This window comes from Hibiscus syriacus, unplaced genomic scaffold (assembly GCF_006381635.1).
Source record: "Hibiscus syriacus cultivar Baekdansim isolate YM2019G1 unplaced genomic scaffold, ASM638163v2 tig00012370_pilon, whole genome shotgun sequence".
Lineage (NCBI taxonomy): Eukaryota > Viridiplantae > Streptophyta > Magnoliopsida > Malvales > Malvaceae > Hibiscus > Hibiscus syriacus.
In genome coordinates, this window is record NW_024062270.1 from 52,704 (window position 1) to 76,322 (window position 23,619).

Genomic DNA, 23,619 nt, shown 5'->3' on the forward strand with positions numbered 1-23,619 from the left:
CATGAATAAGAACACCTATATTTGCATGATCCATGAGATTTTCACTATCTTGATCTTGCTAGTTGCTCTCAAATTTGAGGCCTAGTTTTTCAACATTAGCTTTGGGCATGAACAAGAACAACCTGTGTCAACAGCACCCATGTTTTTCTTTGGATTTAGAGAATAAATTTAGCACAAAGCCAAAATCTTTGCAGCTATAATTAGATGCACATGTGAAGATGTTTAGGGCATAAACCATACAAATCTTCAACTCTCACCTCAATATACTTGTATGAATCCTCCTCCCCTTGCTCATTAACAGCAGGTGCTTTTACCATAAGTCTCCCACAATTCAAATAATTTGAGTTTGTTATGATTAGCGGTTCCACATTGAATTCTTGTTTCAACCTGTTTGCCAACATAATCTCTTGCTTCTCATTAGGAAATCCTTCAAATTTCACTACCTCCAGATCTTCTAATCTTGAAACACTTGCCACTCCCACCGAATAGTTACTCACCCTGTTTCTCCTTCTGTGGCTTTTAGGGTCAATCTATAAGGACCGATTTCATTCGGAATAGTTAGATCTTCTAATATATCTGCAACTCTATATATGGATTGAAATATGAAATGAAGAAGAAGAAGCTTACAGTGATATAAAGTCTGATAAGTCGAGGGCAGAAGTTCAAAAAGGAGAATAAGCCATCACTGTTGAATCTGTCCTTTGCATAATCAATCCACCAAAGCTCTATCAGGCGGAATCTAAAGGCCCAGCAAAAGGGCGGTACTCGTAGCCTAGGATAGACGAGTGGCTAAATTCAGAGACAAAACCAAAGGCATAAGAATTGGAATCATTTACCCTAAAACAGACATATTATAGGCAGCGGAAGCATACCTTAAAACACCAGCAGCTAAGCGTGAGAGATTCTATATCTTCGGAGCCAATGAAGAATGACGGGAATCGGCAACTTCCAAGCTTACTACAGCAAGAGCCTTGGCTGAAATCAAGCATGACATCCACCGGGTAAATCTCATGATCAAACAAAGGCCAGAACCAAGGTGAGCTAATAACACAACCTCGTTGAAACGACGGAAATTTGCCTTGGAATCGAAGCGATTGCAGGAAGTAGGCATCAAGTTTTTTGAACCTCGAATTAGGCCTGGCGTGTATTTTTAATGAGCGTAAGCCATGGCAATTTTCTATCGTCAAACTCTCAAGAAACTTGAACTTGGTCATTATGGAAGAAACTGCCCCACTGAAAGTGAAAGAAACTGCCCCACTGAAAGTGAAAGAAACTGATTTGAGATGAAGGGTTTTCACCTTAACTGACAATGGCGATGGTGCATGATAAACCAGGGACCAATAAAAAAGCCATGGAAACTCATGCTTCACGTTGGAGAAATCAAGGTGAAGTGCTTTATCAGGCTCACCAGTTACCGCGATGAAACTAAGTTTCTTAAATTGAAAATGAACCCCCGATTAATTGTTCTTTGCTGGTCCGATAGGAAGCTTGAAATTGCAGCAAAAGATTGGTCTATGGTTCCTTTTCGTTCCGGAAAGTTTCTCTTCCGTACATCTTTCCATCGAGTCGAAAGGAAACCGGTTTGCTGATTCGAAAGGGAGAAACGATATGACATGGCCGAGAATATCATCGTGCATGCTGCTAATAATATCACCATTTCTTTGCAATTCCAAGTCCAGTTCCCTGTAAACAAAAAATGCCAGACTTTTCATTTTATTGAACTTGACTGTAAAATTTAGAAGAAAAGTTGACAAGTAGTTACTTTGGAACATATAAAATGGCTATGGACCATCTACTTCCATGATTTGAATCATTTTTCTGCTTTTGCAATCCATTTCTATTTTTAATCGATAAATTTGTTTTCTTTTCTCTATTTTTAATTTTTGATAGAAAATTGGAGTTTTTCTATTTTCAACACATAAAAACATATAAAAATAGAATCGCTAACAATAGTAAAAAAGGATTAATAGCTAATTTTCTTTCTTTTTTATTTTAATTCTTAATTTGGCTCTTTTATATATATATATATATTCAATTTTCCTCCCTTTATCAATTTATCTATTTCCATTACTATTAAAAAATGATGTGGCACAATCAGAACACATTATGCATAATGGAAAAACAATACATTTTCTTAAAATAAATAAATAAAATCATAAAGATACCAAATAAAAATCAAAATGTCTAAAAAATCTAAAACTTCTTTTTAAAAAACTCATTTTTTTTATTTTTCTATTTTTTGAATTTTAATTTTTAATAATAAATTAAGCATTATAATTTTATAAAATATAAGTTCAAAACATACATTTTGAAAATAATGTTTTTATGGGGTTTTTTAAAAAAAAATTATGATTTTTTAATTTTCATTGTACATGATAGGTTTTAATTCAACTGTAAATAACCCAAATCTGAAATCTTGAACCGGTTTCAGTGTTCAGCGATTGCAATCCCTTGCGGAAATCTGCGAGCTTTCAAGGAACTGGAGCTTCCAAATAACAGATGAAACCATTCGACTTGCCAGCTCATTTACGGGCTTCAAATGGGGAAAAAATTATTTTAATAAGATGGTAAAATAAAATAACTAAAATTAAAATGGCATGTGAACTATTAATGAGGAGATAAATAATAATAAATTAATGAGTTAGCTGAATCCTCTTCTTAAGTCGAACTCGAGTTGCTTGTGCGTTCAAGAGTTTGTTTAACACCCCTTGCGCAAAGAAACATTCCCGAGCTGACAGGCTTATCATTAAAATCTTCTGCAGCATCCATGAATACCTTTGACCTCTCTAATATCTTAGAATGCTCTTCTTTCATAGCACTCAACTGAGCCTCTAACTTGAGTATCTTAGAATGCTCCATTAAGCCAATGTATGCGCTAGCAATTTTCTTCAAATGTTCCATGGCAAAATCCACCTTGAAATTCATGCATAGAGCATCCTTGATTACATCCCTCCACTTCAATATCAGGCCCTCGGTAACTTTCTCTAGCCGTAGATCACTCATCTCTTTGATGGAAGCACAAAACATGATGTAGATCGCCTCGACAATAGTCGGATTCATTTTACTTGTTGCAGAAACATCACCATAGGCATCAATGATGTTCTTTATGATAGGATGTAGAGAGAGTGGGAACCTATATTTGCCTATTAGTATGCGCTCACCATCTAAGCCAACAAAGTCTGACAATTTCACTTTACTCTCATCATCAGCTTCAAGCTTCAAGAGAAAGTCAGTAACGGCTGCGTCGCCATTTGATGTAATGGCCGCATCACCATTTGATATGGGATGGAATGCAGAGAGTTTCATCGATAGGAACTGCCAAATCATAATAATAATATAAGATATTATCATTTTGATAAGATTGAAGTGCGCCATTTCAGTTGTTGAATGAAGCTAGAATACCTCGACCTGTAGCTGAAGTGATTGTATATAGTTAATGATTTCATCTAGAGCTTCTGCGCCTGTAAGCTGCAAGAACCAATAAGACCCTCACAAAATAAGCAACACTTGTTGTTCTAATTATTAGTTTAACCGTAACCTATAAGCAATAACATCCAGAAAAAACACACCTTGCTACACCCAGGTACAAGTCCTTGAAGAGTTCTCTTCTTTTCTTTGATGGTTTCTATTCTTACCTGCGGTCATAACCAGTTAACCCCAATCAAATGATCTAAACATTGCTGAATTTCAAAAGTATAGGATTTAAAATCTTACATCGTAACTGTGACTGGTTTTTGTCTGGCCTATTTGGGCTATGATATGGATGCTTTCTTCTTCTCCCTTCTCTTGATTTTCAACAGTACTGTCCTTTCTTGCCTTGTTCAGTGGTTGGCCTTCAATCTCAGCATCCTGCTAATTGCTATAATCTTAGCAATCAAACCTTAGACTACGAACAAAAACAAGTATGTAATGGAAAATCATTTCGTTACCTGCACATTTCTTTTTCTTTTGTTGAGTGAGATTTCTTGAACTTGCAAACAAGCATCTCTAGGAGCTTCAGTGGCATTCAACTGAGCCTCCACATCAGCTGCTGATTTCACCCCATTGACTTCTAAAATGTCTTCTGATCCTTGCATCAAGCCAACACTAGTAAAGCCTGGGAACTTAGAAGCTGAAACGGTTTCCAACTGCGATGGAGTCGCATTCGGTGAAAAGACACCTTCTGACATTAAACTTGTTGGATTTGCTAGAACCATTTCCTGCATATTTCGTAACTCATTCATTTCCAAACTGCTGAGCTGACACAATCAAATCGGGAGGAAAAGCAAATCGAGATTCGATGTTTACAAGCTTTATAAAAAACTTAATATGGTTTAATCCAATTGAAGTCCAAGGATGAATTCCAGATGAAGCATTAGATATTTCAAATCCTATATAAAAGATGCAGAACAATATGCCATACCTTGTCAACAGCTTCAGAACAAGTTCCATGGTGATCCTGCAAATTAAAAAGAACAAATAGGTAACAGTGATTGATTTTAATGGTAACAATGGGTTCATATTCGGTAAAAAGACACCTCCTGACATTAAACTTGTAAATATGAATTCCAGCTGCAACACTAGATTTGTTTCTTCTATTTTTTCTTCTTCTGCTAGTTAAATATATATATAGCAGTACTGCAAGATGTTTAGTGGTTATTCATCAAATCGAAACTGGTCCATGGGGGGTTATTCATCAGATGGATCCCCTTCATTGATGCGAGATAAATCACAATTCCCATTCAAAACTAATCCGTTCAACCTCGATAGGAGCTCATTCATGGATGACTCTGAGTTGGTCAATGACACTAATGAGATCTTTGGGCCTACTATAAATGGTGGACTGATTGGATTCTCCAAATTACCAGTTTAATCAAGCCGAAACATCCGAAGCTTCATTTCAAACAGAAGCAGGATGCTGTAAATCTAAACTTACTCCAGCACAAAGAGAAAATAAAAGAAAATGTGATGTAGACTACAGACAAAACCTAAAGGTAAAGAAAGTTTAAATTTTCTTCTCACTTATCCTAGGTAATAAATCCTAAACTGATTGTGGTTTTATATTCAAAGTGAGAATCAAATTATCTTGGATGCTTAAAATGCTATCAAAGTCCAAACCCTATGATATTTTGTTTTCTCTTCATTATTACTCTTGCTTGACATCTCTTTCATGTTGGTTGTATGGTAGGCTTCTTTGTAACTCATTCATTTCCAAACTGCTGGGCTGAGAGGATCAAATTGTGAGGAAAAGCAATAAAGATTCGATATTTACAAGCTTTATAAAAGACGTAATATGGTTTAATCCAATTGAAGTCCAAAGATGAATTCCAGCTGAAGCATTAGATATTCTAAATCCAATATAAAGATGCAGAACAATATGCCATACCTTGTCAACAGCTTCAGAGTTAGCTCCATGGTGATCCTGCAAATGACAAAAAGTAAATAGGCAACACTGATTTATTTTAATGGTTATATTGTATGAGATGAATTGCAATTAAAGCATTATATATTTCAAACCAGTAGACTCGTAACGATGTAGAATAATATACCATACCTTGTCAACAGCTTCAGAGTTAGATCCATGATGATCCTGCAAATTACGAAAAATAAATATGTTAAGAATGACTGATTTCAATGGTTAAAATGTATGCTTTATGCATCCAATTTATAATGCAACAAAAGTTTTTGAGGTTACTTATGAGGCTTAAATGCACCATTACCTCCAAAACTATGCATTTTGTACCAAGTTTCCCTAAAGCATTTATCAGGACGTTTTCTTTCCCTAAATTTAAACAAGAGTAAACTACATATTTAGTCACTCAATATTTTCACGGTTCTGTTTTGGTCACACAACTATTTTCTTTTTCAAAATTATCAATAAACTCAAGTTTTTATTCCAATTTGGTTCCCATGAAGTTTAAGTTTTTGTTCACGTTCAATATCGGTTAACAACGCTTTGATTCAGTCCTCGAGTAACCTTTATGTCAGCATGAGAGAAATCTGCTAAACTCGGAACACCAATCTCGCCGCCATTGATGAACTCATTGCTAAACTGTTGTTGTTGATGATGATGAACATCGACCAGAACACTTCCCTTATCTTCAACATAGCCATCACCAGCAAAATCCGACCCGGCGGATCCTTCTCGGGATGAGGCAACAACGATGTTGTTGTGACTGTTGTCCAGATTCGGACCTGACGGCTGAGAAAAGTGCATGACCGGGTCTAAAGGCAAGCTTTGAGAGGTACTGGTGACAGCGAGTCCATAGCCAACATCAGATACAATCGGCAATGAAACAGCAGCACTGGTGAAAGTGTTGTCGATATTAGAGCTTGTCGATTTCCCGGCAAGTAGCTTCTTCTTCAACTTGGTGTTCCAGTAGGTTTTCACATCGTTGTCGGTTCTTCCAGGGAGTTGAGATGCAATGAGAGACCACCTAAAAGCAATCACAAGTTGGGTTTTTTTTAGTGAATATCCGGGAAAAAAACATAGACAACACAACAACTTGCCTGCTTCCCATTTGAGTATATAGAGTGCATATAATGTCGTCTTCCTCCTCGGTAAACCCTCCATGTTTAATGCCTGGTCTGAGATAATTCAGCCATCGCAACCGGCAACTCTTGCCACATCTCTTTAGGCCTAAAAAGAAGAACCAAAAATCATGAAACTTGGTATTATGAACAAAGATCATGACAAAACAACCAAGAAGCTGGCAGGATTCTCAGTAATCCTAGTTTTTAAGGGACAAAAGAGGGTTGATTTGGGTACCAGCTTTAAGGGGCACAGCGATCCAGTTACCACCAGTGCCATGGGTCTGAACATAGCTTTTGAGAGCGGCGTCTTCTTCAGGAGACCAAGGCCCTCTCTTCAAATTTGCTTTGCATCGAGCTCTACCCATGCCTGTCAGCTAAACAAAAAGTCACTGTAAAAATATGTGATATAAACGAATTCTTATATATTACAAATTTAAAAAGTAAATCGAATCGAACTAGATTATCAAAATGGAATAAAAGCTTAAGTTTAGGGCTGATTTTGAAAAAAAAATAGGTGACCAAAACAGAATTGCAAAATTAGTTATGTGATTAAATATGTATTTTACCCTTGTTTTTTAAAACAAAGTTAGCAGTTGGAGACAAATAAGGTAACAATTTAAACTTTGAGACAAAAAACTACTTTAAGAGCAATTCGGTATAAAGTGTTTACTTTAGAGGCAATGGTCCATTTAAGCCTACTTATAATAAATATTAGTGATGAATGTCAGCCATGAAAAATAACCGAACTGCTAAATAATGACTTCTATTGTAGTTCTTAAAAAACTTTGGAAGCTCGGAGTTGCTACCTGGAGAGAAACACTTTGATGCTCAAGCTTCTTGTCACTGGAAGGCAGCAATCCTATTTGCTCTTTTAGTGCTGTATTCTCGGCGTGATCCTGGTCAACAGCTTCAGAAATAGTTCCATGGTGATCCTGCAAATGAAAAAAAGCAAATAAGCAACACTGATTGATTTTAATAGTTATAATGTATGAGATGAATTTCAGTTAAAGTTCAAACCCATTAGACCCGTAAAGATGTATAATAATATACCATACCTTGCCAACATCTTCAGAGTTAGATTCATGATGATCCTGCAAATTACAAAAAACAGATATGTTAAGAATTACTGGTTTTAATGGTTAAATGTATGTTTTATGCATCCAATTTATAATGTAACAAATGCTATTGAGGTCACTTATAATAAACATTAGTGATGAATGCCAGCCATGAAAAAGAACCGAATTGCAAAATAATGACTTAATACTCAGGTTCTTAAAAAACTTTAGAAGCTCAGAGTTGCTACCTGGAATGAAACACTTTGATGCTCAGGATGCTTGCCACTGGAAGGCAGCAGTCCTATTTGCACTTTTAGAGCTGTATTCTCAGCGTTTAATCGCTTGTTTTCCTCTTTCAAGTGTTTATTCTCAACTATCTGTTCACTTGCCTTTTCCTGCAAGTAATCCAACTTTAATATCAAACCACAAGAAATTCTTGATTCAACTGAAATGGGATAACAAAGGATCTTATCATGCAACAAACAAGAAAGAGATATCAAGCAAGAGCAATATGGAAGAAAAACAAACCAGCACAGGACTTGTGGACTTTTGGTACCATTTTAAGTATCCAAGATAGTATATGATAGTGATAGGTATGGCTCATAAATATACCAGTAAAGAGGACAGGGGATGGAGCCTAAACCTATGAGACATTGAATAAAATTTCTAGCTCCGCCTAGGCACCGAGGACGTAAGCACATTGCCGAACCTCGTTAAAATTCTTGTGTTCTTTCGTTTACTTTTCCCGATTCTTCAACAGATAGTATTGCTAATAGATAGAAATACACATTTGAATATAAAACTGAAGATTTTATATTTAGTGCATTTAACAGAGCATTTTAATAAAAGCACCATTTCAGTCGCTGAATTAAGCTTGAATATCTCAACCAGTCGCTGAAGTGACAATACATAGTTAATGATTTCATCTAGCATTGTTTCCTTGCGTTTAACCTGCAGGAACACAATAAAACCCTTACAAACTAAGCATAACTAGCTGTTCAAAATTACTGTTAGGTGTTATTTTAAAGGTAATTTTTCAGCTATAACATCCAAGAAAAACACACCTTACTGCAACCAGGTACAAGTCCCAGAAGAAATGCCCATCTTTTCCTGAAGAACCAATCAGCAAGTAATCCAACTTTAATATCAAACCACAAGCAATTCACGGTTTAACTGGAAGGGGAAAACAAAGAAGCCTACCAGACAATATGATACTCACAAAATAGCACAGGACTTGGTCTTTGATACCATTTTAAGCATCCAGGATAATACGATACTTGATTTGAATATGAAACCACAATCAATTTAGGATTTATTACGTAGGATAAATGAGAAGAAAAACTTTCTATACCTTTAGCTTTTGTCTGTAGTTGACATCACATTTTCTTTTGTTTTCTCTTTGTGTTGGAGTAAGCTTAGATTTGCCCCATCCTGCTTCTGTTTGAAACGAAGCTTCAGACGTTTCAACTTGATTAAACTGGTAATTTGGAGACTCCATTGGTCCACCATTAATAGCAGGCCCAGAGATCTCATTAGTGTCAATGACTAACTCAGAGTCAATCAAACCAATCAATTCAGAATCATCTATGAACGAGCTCCTATCGAAAGTAAATTGTGGTGTATCTCGCACCAATGGAGTGGATCCATCCGATGAATAACCCTCCATGGACCAGTTCCGACTTGATGAATAACCACTAAACATCTTGCGGTACACCTATATATATTTAACTAGCAGAAGAAGAAAAACAAGGAAACAAGTATTGAATTCAACCGGATTTCTGAAAAGAACTGCTCAACATTATCTGATTCTTACTTGAGTGGGAGAAAATAGAACTAGAGCTGGACGGAATCTTCCTTTCCTGCTTTAGCTGAAACTACAAAGGCCAGTGATGTTTAGAGACTTATCATCTGATTCTTATAACCCAACCTTCAACTCTCTTAATTCCTTCTTTCTTCTTCACTTCATCGTTCGAAAACCTGCCGCTTACTTTAATCGTCCGATGCCGTCCAAGTTGCTCGTACGCATTATTTTTTAGAGATTTCTTTTTTCTTTCATCGAGTTCATTGTTCAGATTGTAAAGTCAACCATCCCAGGCCCCAGTGCGAGTCGTCCGATTTTATTTTTAATTTTTTTAGGTATAGTCGTCCGAAAATCAATCATTTATAAGTTTTGGTGGGGGGGGGGGGGCGGGGGTTTCTTTTTGGAATTTAATATGAACCGTGGAGAAACGGTTATTGGTTCCACACCCGCAAAGGGGACAATTGTTAGGGTAAACCATATTAGATACCACCGAACATTAGGCGTTATATCGATTATATCAGTAAACTTCAGTTTTATTAAATATAGTACTGAACTTTTTTTTGTTTCAATTATATCATTGAATTGTTAACATCATGATGACATGGCTGACCGCTATCGACGTGACTGATGACAATTGACATAAACACCTCACCAAAACGATACCGTTTTGATCTGGCTGTTAACGATTTAAAGACTCAATGGTATAATTGAGAATACTGAAAACTTACTGTTTAAACGATACATAACCTAAAATTTGATTGAATCTAGTGTAATTTACCCCAAGTTTTATGCAAAAGTTTATTACATGGCAATCAATTATTAATAAGATCATAAATAGACCGTTTAGTATTAAAAAGTTGTGAATAAGTCGATTAATTGATCGTTAAAAACATATTATCATATCGTTAAATATCAATGATTTTCGGACACTTAAAATTACATTCCTTAAAAGTTTTAGATTTTAAAGAATTAAAAAGAAAGAGAGTTAATTAATTGATTGTAACAATCGAGTTACCCAACTAATTAATTGTTAAAATCATATCACATTGTCGTATTAGACTGTGACCAATGAAAATTAAATTTCATTACAAGGTCCACCTCCATCTCCTTGTTCACGTAATTTAATTAGATTCTTGAGAATCTCTTTCAAAAACCAAGAAACCACTCAAAATTATCGAACTTATTGAATCTTGATTTATATCATTTATTGTTACATTGTCTTATTTTTGTGATATGTTTTTCTCATTGATGGTAACTTTTTTACCATTAGGATTAATTGAGTGATTTAAAAAAAAGTGATTCTTTTGTGAATTTTTAAAATTGGATGATACATTTATAGTCTTAGCAATGATTGGGTGATTCATTCATAATTTTACTAATAAAATATTAAAAAATATTTCTTACCAGCACTTTCTAATGTTTCATTTATAAATGATATAGTAATATATACAAAACAATCTATTAATTGAGTGACCTATTTATCATTTTATTAAAAAAATTGCAATTTTGATTATCTAAAACTTTCAATTTTATAAAATAGTCATATTGATTTCGTTTATTCAAAATTTTTTTTTTATTTTTAAAATAAAAATCATATTTAACAAATATAAATAAAATTTACTTTCAGTAAAAAAAACTTAGAAAACATGTAGAAACGTGATGAATAAAAAAAATCTACTCTTGTATGTATTGAGTTAATTGCACATGAGGTCCTCATATTATGATCTTTATTCTAAATTAGTCCCTAAATTTTATAATACTATAACAATCCCTAAACTATGGATCTCATTCTAAATTGGTATCTCAGCTTTAGAAGTTATACATATGTCATCAAACTATCAACACCATTCCATTTTGGCCTTTCTTTAACTTGTCATTAACTCTACTAGGTTTTGAAGGTCCTAGGAATTGAACAATGTGACCTTCTAAAGTTATGAGAATTGAACCTGTGACTTTCTAAAAAAATAATATGTGCTTGAACGTCTTGTGAATTTCTTTAGAACATCGTAGGTTCAATTCCCATTACCTTCAAAAACATATTAATTTTTTAACAAGTGTTGCAGTTTGGGGACTGATAATAGAATGTTTAGAGTTTATGGACTACTTTAGAATGAAGTCGTAGCTTGAGGATTGATATCGAATATTTTAAAGTTTAAAGACTAATTTAAAATAGAAGCCATAGTTTTAGGACATCCTATGCAATCATCCCATATTGATTCAAAGGGTAATTTATATTTGACTTATACTCAACTTTTAAGTACATCACAAACCAGATCAAATTGAATTACAATGTCTTGAAGATGAACATAGCCAAATTTAAGAAGTAGAACAACTGAAAGCATATAGATTACACATAATTTGATTGCAATAGGCAGAGAATTTTATCACTCAATGCTTGACGGCCGAAGTTGATATCATCCCACTGTAAAAACCATAACAAAAAGGAGATTAAAATTTTTCACTCACTTAATCTCCATGTCGTTCTTTTGTTCTTCAACTTTCTTGGCTATTTATCGCAGTAATAACTTTAAATTATGATTTTTTTTAAATAGCGGTATTATATTTTTAAGGTAAATATCAAGAAAATTGAGATAATATAAACATTCGATCAATTAAATGGACCTCAAATCTATAAGATTTAAATTAAAACAAATTTTAATTATAAAATATTGATATTCAAATTTATAGTTTTAGGGTTTTCAGGTGTCAATGTTACTTTTGTTTTTAAAAAATTCATAATGACCACGTTAATTACTAAAGTCCTTTAACTATTTCAGTGGTATTCGATCCGGTGATCGACTAATTCAGATTGAGTATTGTAAGTGTCTGTTTATTAGGGCGACTTTCCTGACCGAATCTGCTTCGTTCACAATAGAAAATTTTGAACCTCTAACCTTATTTACGAGATTTAGTACCGAATGGAAATTTGAACTTTTAGGTATAGGGAGGATGGAGCTGACCGAAGCAAGAGGGTGAGGTGAGCAGCCTTGGTGAAGTCATTTTGTTGTCTGGCCTTGAGAATTTGAAACATGAGAGCTAGACGAAGTTGAGTTTGAGCGCTCCGCTGAATGATCACATTAGTTTCCTTCCTCAGTTTCTGGCATTCTTCTTCTATGGCTTCCAGTTTCTCTCCAACTTGTCTTTGTTCTTCTTTTATCACCATTTGCTCTTCACTTATCTCTTCCATCTCCCCCTTCAATTCCACAGCTCTCCTCCTCATCTCTTTCGTTGCCAGCTTCCCCTGTAAGCCAAACACAAACATTTTGTATGATGCATGGTTATTTGATTTATTAACAATTTAATTTTTTAATTAATATTAAAATTGAAAGGATTATTATTTGTTATAATAATTATTATTATTATTATAATATCTCATCTATCGCACTGGAGTTATTATTGAATTTGATTCAAATACCTAATGTTATTTTAAAAAAATCATTCATAAGAACTCACCTATTTCTGTATATATGGGTTAGAATCAAATTATATAGTTAATGTAAAACTAATTTTTTTTACATTTTTTAAGATCGTTTGATGAGAGGAAAACAAAGGTTGGGATTAACGGTAAAAAATGAGAAGATATTCACTGGAAAAAAACAATGAGTTTTACACTATGTAAAACTAAAAGTTTTACACTAATTTATAGCTATTAGATTTAATTAAAATTTATAACCCATAAACAAATATTTCTTTAACTAATGATAAAACAATAATTTTCTTTTTAGGATTAGGGTTTAGGGTTTAAGATTTAGGATTTAGGGTTTAGGGTTTATGCTTTATGGTTAGGGATTGGTTTCAAAATTTTTGAGGCTTTAGAGTTTGAGGTTATGGATTAGGATTTTGGGGTATAGGGTTTGAGGTTAGGGTAAAAAAAGCTATTGTTTTACTATGATTTAAAAGATATTTATTTATGAGTTATAAATTTTAATTAAATCTAAATTATTTATTTATTTAAATCTAATGGCTATAAATCGGCGTAAAACTTATTGGTTTTACATAGTGTAAGTGGATCCTAATCCATATATATATATATACACACTACTGAACTTTATAAATTGTATTGTTTATACTATTAAACTTTCAAATTGTTTCAATTATAGCACTGAACTTTGATTTTAGCTTCAATTATATCATTTTTGTTGTTAAATTTTAATAGGACGGTGACGTGGAAGGATCTTTACATCACTGTGATGATGTAGACAAAATGACGTAGTTTTTAGTGCGAATATTGATGCCCAAAACGATGGTGTTTTAGGCACTAAACTTTAGGAGTGTTCGATTTCACAACTAAACTCTAAAAAGGTTTAATTGTAAATATTAAAATTTTCCGACTGTCATTGGCAGTCAATCTCATTGATCACTAGTTGTTATTTACAGCAAGACCAATATCAAAACATTCACATTTCACTCTTCTTTTTTCTCATTAAATTGATTTCCTACAAAATTCACTCAAAATCGACAACCATTCTTTAAAGAGTCATATATCCGGGGATCGTTTGTGTACTATATCCTAATATTTTATAATAAAAAATTAGAAATTTTAAGGAAATTTAATCCAATAAGAAAATATTAGAGATAAGCGAATAATACCGATCAACGCTTGAAAATTTCCTATGACTACTCGGCTTAACCTAATTTTGTTAGGAACTTTTATTTATATTAACTCCCTAATTCAAACAATAAAATATCAACTCTCCTAATTCAACTTTTACATAAATTAAAGGTAAACTCAATTTTAAAATAGTTATTCTATATAAGGACGGACACGTAATTTTATATTATGAGTGAATTTCTAAATTTTAGGATCAAATCTATAAAATTATAAAAAAAATTATCAATAGAAAATATATTAAAAATTTTAAATAAATAATAATTTATAATTTTTAAAAGGAGGAATACACCCACCCACCCCTAAATCATCCTGAATTTTTATTCATTCATGTCAGTGTTAAAAGGACAAACAAGAGTCTTTTTTTAATAATAAAATTATAATTTAATCTTAAAATTATAAATTAATATAATAATAAAATTTTGTCTAAACTCATCTTGCATGCATTATACAATAAAATTTAAAACTAATAAAATTATAATACATTATAAATTTCAAATCTAGTTTGTGTATTTTTAATGAAAATAATAATAAGCCTCTAGAATGTAAATCCAATATCCACCTTAACATATAAGTGAGATTAAAAGTAAAGATGATAGGAATTTAAATTTATAATTTTCTAAAGAATTTTTTTGAACCCATTTAATGGTTTTATTCGTTTGTCTTTAGTCCGAGCCAAACCACTTTAGTGGTAAATGAATTTCTGTTAATCCTTGAGATCCCGAGTCCGTGCATTAGAAATGTCAAGAGTATGCGCTTTTAATCTCAAATGGTGGAGAATTATTTATGAAAAAATATTGTCTTGTACTTACCCCAAATTAATAAAAAATTATTTTTTATGATTTAGTTATCAATATTCGATTTATCAATAGACTATTTTAGATTAAGTTTTATAGATGCTTATTATAGAGACGATCATCCTAACTTAGTTTATTCTATTCATAAACGTTATAATTCGAACTTCTGATTTTATTTAGAAGATTCAATATTTTATTTCATTAAACCGACTAATTATTGGTTAACGCATTCGTTTGTTTGTTGATTGATTAACATTAACATAGTAACAATTAATAGTAGAATAGAAACAAACCTTGAGCTTTATCCGAGATAGGTGGCATCTCTTCTTGATGGCTGCCGGAGGATGCAAATGAGTATGGGAAGAGAAAGTCATTCTCATATTCTTCTTTTTTATCTTTGCCAAAGTCTTGGTCTTTCTATTCTCAAATAGCACTCGCCATATGCAAATATATAAAGAGGGGGAAGTCTCCTATATATAAGGTTAATACTTTATATACCCCGAATTAAATGATGACATATTTTCATATTTAAAATTATGTCACTATAAATCATCGAACGGTCTTAGTGATTAAAGAAAATTTTATTCTTTCTTGATGTTATGACTTCGAGAAGTTGTGTTTACATGATGTATGTGTGTTGTCAATAGTTAAAAAAAATTATGAACAAATACTACCCTTATAACCACCTCAAACTATTCAAAAAAAAATTATAATACATCATGAACTCATTGAGTGCCCTAAGTGATTAAGACTGTTATAAAATATGTGTGTATCAATGACTAAATAAGATTATAAACAAATACTACTTTGTAATCACTCTCAACTATTAAAAAAATTTATAACACATTGTTGGTAATGGATGTAAATAAATTTTATTTAAAACTTTTAATGATGATTTGTTATTGTTTTAATTCACTGGCGATATATAAAATTACATATATTAGTATTTTTTAAATTTATCAATGGTATTCGATCTATTGATCGACTGATTTAGATCAAATACTACAAGGCGAGAGACAACTCTCCCAACTCAGTTTACTCCATTTGCAAACGTCAGGATTCAAACCCTAACATTACTTAAAAATCTGTAGCACCACTTAATTATCTGTGCTATCGTGTATATATGAAATATGAAGAAAACATCATGTACTCTAGATGCCTTCTATAAATTATAGTATTTTTCTGATGATTTCCAATAAACATCGTAACAGATAGGGATGAACTTTGGTGGAGACGGTCGCCCTCCAAAAATTTAAAATTATCATATATTTTAAATTTTTTCAATGTATTTTCTATTGAAAACTTGTTCTTGCTCACCTAAAATTTTATAAGTTCAAGTTCGCCGCCTGAAATTTTATAAGTTCAAATTCACCTCTCCTAATATAAAATCATGTGTCCGTCTTGGTAACAGGTACCCTACTTGGAAAAATAATTTCCAATATCCTCTATATGATTAAATTTTATTTTTGTAACACATTATTCAAAAAAATTGACGTGTACACAGATCAAATCCAGCAATAATGTAATTGATAAGTTCGTATTATTTGACACATGTTGGGGTCAATCCTATTTAATGTCCACAATTTGTAGGCCATCACTACTATAATGGTTTCTGTACACATTTCGAACACGGAAAGCAACCGACTTCCACCAAAATTCGTGCGATACACCATAAGTATTCGCCCCTTTGCTGCCGAGATCGTTCGTTCTCGATCGCCTTGCCTTTTATTCTAATCCCCACTTGCCCAGTTTTACTTTTCCTCTTGTCGTACGCTGGTTGATTCCACAACCAAGCTACTGGTTGTACTTTTAAATATTTTTCTTTCTTTTTACCTATTATTTTATCCTTTGACATTAGGGTTTCGATTACTTGCCTACTAAGTTTTGCATATAAATTTTAGTTTGATGTACCTATACCCTTGAAAATTTTGAATTCGATTCATTGTGCATACTCATAAATTTAATTATTTCCCTTTATTTCTTGAGTTTCTCTTTTTAGAAAATTTTTATACGTTATAGATAAGCATTGAATGGTAAAATGTAAGGATGTTAATGGTTTGAATCCAAATTAAAATTTAACTATATAATTGCGTCAAAATTCTCAGTTCAAATAGGACATTGGACCAAATGTAACCCTAAGTTTTATTGATTGCTCCTTTACAGCGAAGATTGAGAGCGAAAGGATATCAAATAGATTTATTTTGCAAAATAATTGAGACGAATTATCTTGGAATTTTCTGAGAAAATGACTATAGAATAAAGCTACCTTAAGGTTAAATATTACATTAACCAGTTGTAATATGTCAAAATTATTAACAAAATAAAATGTGATGAATTACCAAATCAAAACTTTTTTTATACATACAAGTGGCAAGGGGATTGGGGAGGGACCAAATCAAAACTATTAGAGTAAGAACAAACTAAGGGAATAAAGAAAACAAAGCAAGGGCAACACACCATACAATGGAAGGAACCAACAACAGTCCATATTTGTAGAGATGATACACAATGTAAACTATAAAATAACAAAGGCAAACATAAAAGAGAGAGCGAGAAGAATTCAGTTTTAAGTAATCAAGAAATTCCTCACATTCACATTCAAATATGTAGATAAAGAACAAATTTTCAACTAGGTCTCTAACAACTACACCAGAAACTATACCAAATGGATTAGTTGAATGTTCAATGAGATGGTTTTCACATATACATCATAAATGCAACCTGCGCGACAATATGACCCTATCAAACTATTCCCAATTCAGCACATAATCTAAGTCAGAACTATAAAACAGATAATCAAATGCCGCAGACAGAAGACCAATCTACGTTTCAACGATCTAGAAAACTTCAAATATGGAAAAACCTCAACAGGATAAATAGTAGCTAAATCACATGCAAGGCAATGGATATTTGGATTCAGAAAATCTCAAAAATAGCTTAATTTCAATAGCAACTTAGGCCCAAGTGCCAACCTCCAAAAACAATTCCAAAAAAGCAACATAGAAGCCCCCAACAAGTTTAGAATTGTGTTTAACCAAATCATTATGCTATAAGTTTAGGATTCTCAAACCCACACTTTACTCGGTGGAAGAGATCTATGCATATTAGGTAACAACAAAAGTTGCAGCCTGAACTGCTTTTGTTGTGACTACAACCCATCGTAATCCACAACCACAACCCCAAAAGTCAAGCCCAATTTGTCACCTTACGCATCATGTTCTTCAGTATAGACTGTGTACACAACAAAGTTGTGGATTAAGATCGCAACTATATTAGTCAAGGCCAAAAGTAAAGTAAAACAACTAAAACCACAACTATTCATGTTGTCATCTATGTTTAAACACATGATTTAGCAAACCAAAAGCAACTGTTGAGATTTATATTTAAGCTACAAATGGAATGATGCCAATAACTTCTCATTTCCATGTCGTTAGCCGACATGCAACATTTATCTTCTTTTTGCCCAAGAGCATATACATCAAAAACATTAAACCATACTAGCTAGCATTTTTTTTAAATTTTAAATTACCTTTTACATTTGAATAGTTGTATTTATGTGATACTTTGGCTTATCAAAGCTATGTTGCTCGAATAACAGTGTCAGGTGCTGATATGTACCTAAACGTTTGACTCATCATCCGCCTTTAACTTAAGACACGAGGATTTTAAACCAAGGGATCCTAGAGAAGGATACGGTTGCAAGGGTTCGTTTTACATATTAAATATTTTAAGTAAAATATAATACAATCTTTTTATGATTTTTAGGAAAAAAATTCTTTTTAAAACATTTTATTTATTAAAATTATTTATTAGTTGTAATCAAATTTAAGTAACTTAACTGGCTTTATAAACTAAACAATGATATATATTTTGGGCCATACTCTTCAAGCCTAGGCCTAATTCTTCAGTTTCTTTGATCCATCTGTTTCTTGCTGATACCATTTTGCTTGCCTCCTTTAATCTACTTTTTTTGAACTGTTCTTCTCCATTCAGTAAAAAGAGGCCGTGTCCCAGGAAATCAACACAGATCCCAAACCCAAGTTAGTGTCGACTTGTGTTGACACGAGTATAGTGCCAAAATGGACAAGTCAGAGTAACAAAGCATAAAAAAAACTAAAGCAATAAGAACTTGATATGTAAGCAAACTTAGTACCGTTATTACTCAAAACAGTCTGCTTCTTTAAAACTGAGAGTTCTAACCAATAAAATTGATATGAAAGAGCCAAAACAGATATCCCTTAGCAACTGAAGCAACAAAACATAGATTGAGATTCAAATTTTGAAAATGGATGCAAAAGTTAAAAGAAAAGAATAAGAATAAGAAATGGCTACCGAATAAAGAATAGAGAACTAAATTCAATTTATTTGATCAATTACTTTAGATGGATAGGAATTCAGGTCCTAACATATTGGTTGAATATAACGCATATATACAGTGGTAATGAAAATGTAGCTCAAATTCAGAATTTAGTAGCAAAATTCTGGAACCGGACACCGACAGTACTGTAAATCTTTGAGAATGGGAAAAAGACTTACCTCAAAAGCTGACAGGGTTTTACCATTGCACTCGTTAAGTTCACCTCGATTCTCATTCTCATCTATCACTGTTATTATCATCATTTCTCACTCAGACTCATCCTCCAAGTAATTTTCAGGTCTTTCATTGCCCTTTCCACAGCTTACTAGTACTAAATTGTCACCCAAACGCACAACATAAATGACTATCGTTATCAAAGCAATATATATTACTCAAAATAAACAATGGATAAACCCAAAAATATGTCCAGAAAAATCATTATCATGTAAAGAATTAACTAAAATAGAAAACTCATTTTAACAGAACGAATATGAAGTGGTGATAGAAATTAATAATTCGTATCATTAATTCTCGCATATGTTTATAAGAAATTAGACTTCATGAACCATGAGGTAAACAAACTATCAATCTGAAGCCTTTTAATTTTTCTCATTCAAGAATTTGATTCGAATAAAAGGAATTATAAATCAAGCTCTGTTTACCAAACTCAATTAGCAGTAACAACTGTTTAGTTATATTCAGCTTTTCAAAGTAGATTCTATTGGCTTCCTAACCAAAAATCAAAGGGGAGAAAAACAAAAAGTTTGAAACTAACCTTACTTTATCGGCAACCAAACGAACAAGTACACATAACAAATCCAAGAAAAATAAATGCGGTTATATATTTCAATGATTAATATCAAACGGCGCTTCAACATGGCTAAATTGTAATAACATATGCATAATTAAAAAAAACAAGGTAATTTAGCAAAGTAAAGACGGAATAAGAGGAAATTAGGGTTAGAGAAAAAGTACGGTTATTGCGAGGTCTTCCATGGCCAGAAACTAAATCAAAATGAAGCATCAAGACGAGCGTCCAAGTAGAGGAGTGACCTTCAAAACTGACACTGAATTGATGAATTACGGAATGGAGAGCCAGCAATGGTCGCCTTCCGACACCATCATGAAGCAGAGTGGGCTCGAGTGCCAAGTCTGTTGAGCAAAAGGGGATCGAACCATAGCTAAAGAGAAACAGATAAAGAGAGGCCTGTTTTTGTTGTGTTTTGAAGGGTTTCTAAACTTGAGAGTTTATTGAAAGCAATTTGTATATATAGATTATTATTTGAAAAACTATCAGTGAAAAATAATTTTATAAACAATATTTAGATGATATTAAATATTTTATTAAATATTTTTTTTAAAAAATAAATATATTTAAAAGAATATGTAACATCATATCTCTTATGTACAAATCAAGCGACTTCAATGGTAAATGAATTGTTGTTATTCCTTGTGATTTCATATTCGAGCATTCAAAATCAAATGGTTTAAAGTTATCTTTCAATATATATTACCTTATATTTACTCAAATAAATAAAAAAATCATATCTTTTACGTTTGATATTTCATTAATGTGTAATATAAACTTTTCATTTTCTTTAATATAATCTATAAAATGGTTTATTTTGTTCATCATTCAACTATTCTGATTATATGATATAATATTATAAAATCTTTATGAAAGTATAAAACTATGATTTTATGATTGAAACATGCACCTTTGTTCATTGAAAATATACTTCTAAATTTCTAAAAATGAAATTTAATATATAATTTATAAAATAAATATTTGCACAAAATAATTTAATATTATATTTTTCAATGAATACAACCAATCTGCATTGCACCAATAAGAAAACTAAAGTATATTAAATGATACTTGAACTTGGCCTTCAAGTATATGTAATATTTGCAATAATACATCAATAAGAAAATATTATAATCATGGAAATAACATCGAGAAATTATACACATCATCAACTTGGATAAAGAAAATTCGGATTTGATCTTTGGACTACAGCTGCTTCATTGTTGCTTCATCTCCGCCAAATGTTTCACTAAAAAAAGATCAAGGAGGAGAAATCAATCGTTTGTGACAAGGCAAAAGCTACCAATTGAAGATGGAAAAAGAAAAAAATGGAAAGGATTAGGGTTTACCGAAGTGACCGAGTTAATTGGGCAGCCTGGGCGAGATCGCCCTGTTCTCGTGCCTTTAGGATGTTGAACACGAGAGCGAGACGAGTCTGAGTATGGGCAGATTGTCGGATAATTTGAGCGGTTTCGTCTCGGAGCTTATCGCATTCTTCCTGGATTGCTCCGAGGTTTGCCTCCACTTGCCTCTGCACTTCTTTGACGCTTTCCTGCTCTTTGCTCATCTCTTTCATGTCTACCTTCAACCTTTTGAATCTCTTCCTCAGATACCTTGCTGAATTCTTTCTCTTCGGTTCCCGCGTAATTAAACAGTCCACGTTAGTCAACTACTCATTAACTTGGGGTTATAACTTCTATTAGTTTTTTAACTTCTATATATAATACACGTCAGGACGAAAGTATTAAGCTAATTTGTATGTTTTCTTTAAAATAAAATAATATTGTAATTTTATACCTCCATTTCTAAAATTTTAATAATATGACTTCAGTACACTTAGATTACTTAATAAGTATCACGCACACAGATGGATCGAGAGAGCTGACAACAATTGTCCCTTTAAGAATTTTAAACTATCATATATTTTAAATATTTTATTTTAATTTTCTATTAACAATTTGTATCTATCTCTTAAAAGTTTTAAAAAATCATTTCCTAACATAAAATTTATTACGGTCCTACGTGTTAAATTAAATGAGAATGCATGAAATCTCTCAAACCGGTCTTGTTTTAATATCTAAAAACCGTTGCATGCATGAAAACAAAGCAAAATGAAGTAGAAAATGGAAAGAAAATGAAAGGAACGAGTTAGTTAGTTTTACGTACATACCTTTCGCCATTTACACACAACGAAGGATCTTGAGGTTTGCGCCATTCAGTGTCTTGGAATAAAGAATCCGAAAGGAAAATGAAAGGGAAGTTATCATGAAATCGGCCTACGTGCGTGTGTATATATATATATATATATATATAAATATCTTTTTGTATGGACAGGAACAAAGTCAATTTGATCTCTTGCAATAGGTCGGCAAATTAAAATTTTAGTCGTTATCCAAAGGCGGTGGTGCCGCTGCCGACCAATCTCACCGCACGCTTGCCTACGATTCTAGAGGCGGTGCGTTCGTGGTCGGGCGTTATCTCATCTTCTCGACTTTTTGTTAACTTTCAGTATAGTACCGAGTGGTCAAAGATTTAGATATAAAATACCCCACTTGCTCATAAGAAAAAGGAAAATCAATATTTGCTTTGGATTTTAGAATGAAGAACGATAATGAATAATATGGAACTGGATTCGTTAACTTTTATTTTTTACTCTATCATTTTTTGAAGGTGGATATTGCAGAATTATAAATTATTTTAAAATACTTTTTTATAAAAATATTTGAAAATTGTAAAAATAAAATAAAATAATCCAGAGAATAACCATAACTATCAGGGATTCCAAAATAAGCATGATCAAAGAATACAAAATGTTATAAAATATAATATTAAATTCAAAGTTTAAACATAACATTAGTTTTTTTTTAGTTTTTTTTTTTTTTGCATAACGTAAAAAATAATCTGGGGTAAAGTTTAGAAAGTTGGTAAAGTTTGAGGACTAAATTGTAAATATGGAAGAGATAAGAACTAAGTAAAAAATGTTTAGTTACTGAGGTATTATGTTTGAATTAAACATTGGAATTTTTGGTTATGTTAATTAAAGCTTGAATTAAAGTTAATTTGTAAGATTATTAAGATTGAGGATTGAATTGCAAATTTATATAAGTAGTGGGTTTGAAATGGAATTTGGCAGAAAGTTGATGAGTAGAATTTGAATACATTGTTGGAATGTTTTAAGTTGTCTTATGATGCTTGAATTTGGGATTAAATGATAAAAATGACCATCTTGAATAAAATAGAAAAGTTGAGATGAATTCTAGAAGAATTTATCCTATGGTGAATCGAATTTGGAAGATTTTAAGAGTATAAGGGCTAAATCATAATAATGGAAAAATGATGAGAATTTAACTAGCAATTGTGTAATTGTTTAGAATTTTAAGCAGCATATTAGAATTGAATATTAAAATGTTGATTTAATGTTGGGATGTTGATTTTTGGGTTGATGTTGTAAGTTTATTAAAGTTAAGGGACTAAGATATAAATTTCATAAATTGTGAGTTTGAAAGTAACTAAATAAATATGAATATTAAAGCACTTAAAGTTTAAATAATAGAATAGTGATACTAATGTTTATTGGGACTGATTTTGGATATATGTAAAAGTTTAATGATTAACTTATAAATATGGAGAAATTTTGGATTAAAATAGAAATTGGGTATAACATAATATGTTAAGTTTA

At 32.2% G+C, this 23,619-nt stretch overlaps 4 protein-coding genes and 2 long non-coding RNA genes across 6 annotated transcripts; all 6 read right to left on the minus strand.

Annotated features, from left to right (window-relative positions):
- Positions 1–851: 851 nt before the first annotated feature.
- Positions 852–8,110, minus strand: LOC120205309. Its single transcript, XM_039205220.1, has 12 exons — positions 7,817–8,110; positions 7,569–7,604; positions 7,320–7,445; positions 5,534–5,569; positions 5,366–5,401; positions 3,930–4,238; positions 3,715–3,849; positions 3,570–3,635; positions 3,403–3,468; positions 2,670–3,315; positions 1,553–1,683; positions 852–1,433 (listed from the first exon to the last, which is right to left on the minus strand). Exons 6-12 carry the CDS (start codon positions 4,221–4,223, stop codon positions 852–854), a joined length of 1,920 nt encoding a protein of 639 aa, XP_039061151.1. The 5' UTR covers positions 4,224–4,238; positions 5,366–5,401; positions 5,534–5,569; positions 7,320–7,445; positions 7,569–7,604; positions 7,817–8,110.
- On the minus strand, positions 5,915–6,878 carry LOC120205204 (transcription factor MYB36-like). Its single transcript, XM_039205118.1, has 3 exons — positions 6,749–6,878; positions 6,490–6,619; positions 5,915–6,416 (listed from the first exon to the last, which is right to left on the minus strand). The coding sequence occupies exons 1-3, from the start codon at positions 6,876–6,878 to the stop codon at positions 5,915–5,917; spliced, it is 762 nt and encodes a 253-aa protein (XP_039061049.1).
- Positions 8,111–8,445: 335 nt separating the features above from the next.
- LOC120205207 lies at positions 8,446–8,959 on the minus strand. The gene is made up of 3 exons (XR_005524015.1): positions 8,920–8,959; positions 8,633–8,678; positions 8,446–8,519 (listed from the first exon to the last, which is right to left on the minus strand). It is a non-coding gene; the product is annotated as an uncharacterized LOC120205207 (long non-coding RNA).
- A 2,622-nt stretch (positions 8,960–11,581) lies between these two features.
- On the minus strand, positions 11,582–15,225 carry LOC120205205. The gene is made up of 3 exons (XM_039205119.1): positions 15,069–15,225; positions 12,330–12,610; positions 11,582–11,791 (listed from the first exon to the last, which is right to left on the minus strand). Exons 1-3 carry the CDS (start codon positions 15,153–15,155, stop codon positions 11,758–11,760), a joined length of 402 nt encoding a protein of 133 aa, XP_039061050.1. The 5' UTR covers positions 15,156–15,225; the 3' UTR covers positions 11,582–11,757.
- A 2,240-nt stretch (positions 15,226–17,465) lies between these two features.
- Positions 17,466–20,353, minus strand: LOC120205209. Its single transcript, XR_005524016.1, has 3 exons — positions 20,108–20,353; positions 19,312–19,463; positions 17,466–18,006 (listed from the first exon to the last, which is right to left on the minus strand). It is a non-coding gene; the product is annotated as an uncharacterized LOC120205209 (long non-coding RNA).
- A 917-nt stretch (positions 20,354–21,270) lies between these two features.
- LOC120205206 lies at positions 21,271–22,194 on the minus strand. The gene is made up of 2 exons (XM_039205120.1): positions 22,109–22,194; positions 21,271–21,594 (listed from the first exon to the last, which is right to left on the minus strand). The coding sequence occupies exons 1-2, from the start codon at positions 22,118–22,120 to the stop codon at positions 21,286–21,288; spliced, it is 321 nt and encodes a 106-aa protein (XP_039061051.1). The 5' UTR covers positions 22,121–22,194; the 3' UTR covers positions 21,271–21,285.
- Between the last annotated feature and the right edge of the window lie 1,425 nt (positions 22,195–23,619).

Bases quoted from the DNA above. Each gene is read 5' to 3' on its own strand.
- LOC120205204 (XM_039205118.1), bottom strand. From the start codon at position 6,878: ATGGGTAGAGCTCGATGCAAAGCAAATTTGAAGAGAGGGCCTTGGTCT. The intron at 6,620-6,748 runs GTACCCAAATCA...TCTTCTTTTTAG, and splicing joins CGCTGTGCCCCTTAAAGCTG to GCCTAAAGAGATGTGGCAAG. The intron at 6,417-6,489 runs GCAAGTTGTTGT...GATTGCTTTTAG, and splicing joins TATACTCAAATGGGAAGCAG to GTGGTCTCTCATTGCATCTC.
- LOC120205309 (XM_039205220.1), bottom strand. From the start codon at position 4,223: ATGAATGAGTTACGAAATATGCAGGAAATGGTTCTAGCAAATCCAACA. The intron at 1,684-2,669 runs GTTCGACTTAAG...TTTTGTTTACAG, and splicing joins TGAACGCACAAGCAACTCGA to GGAACTGGACTTGGAATTGC. The intron at 1,434-1,552 runs GTACGGAAGAGA...TTTCAATTTAAG, and splicing joins TTTCGACTCGATGGAAAGAT to AAACTTAGTTTCATCGCGGT.
- LOC120205205 (XM_039205119.1), bottom strand. From the start codon at position 15,155: ATGAGAATGACTTTCTCTTCCCATACTCATTTGCATCCTCCGGCAGCC. The intron at 12,611-15,068 runs GTTTGTTTCTAT...TTTGGCTTACAG, and splicing joins TATCTCGGATAAAGCTCAAG to GGGAAGCTGGCAACGAAAGA. The intron at 11,792-12,329 runs GTCAGCTCCATC...TGGTTTTTACAG, and splicing joins CACCTCACCCTCTTGCTTCG to TGGGATGATATCAACTTCGG.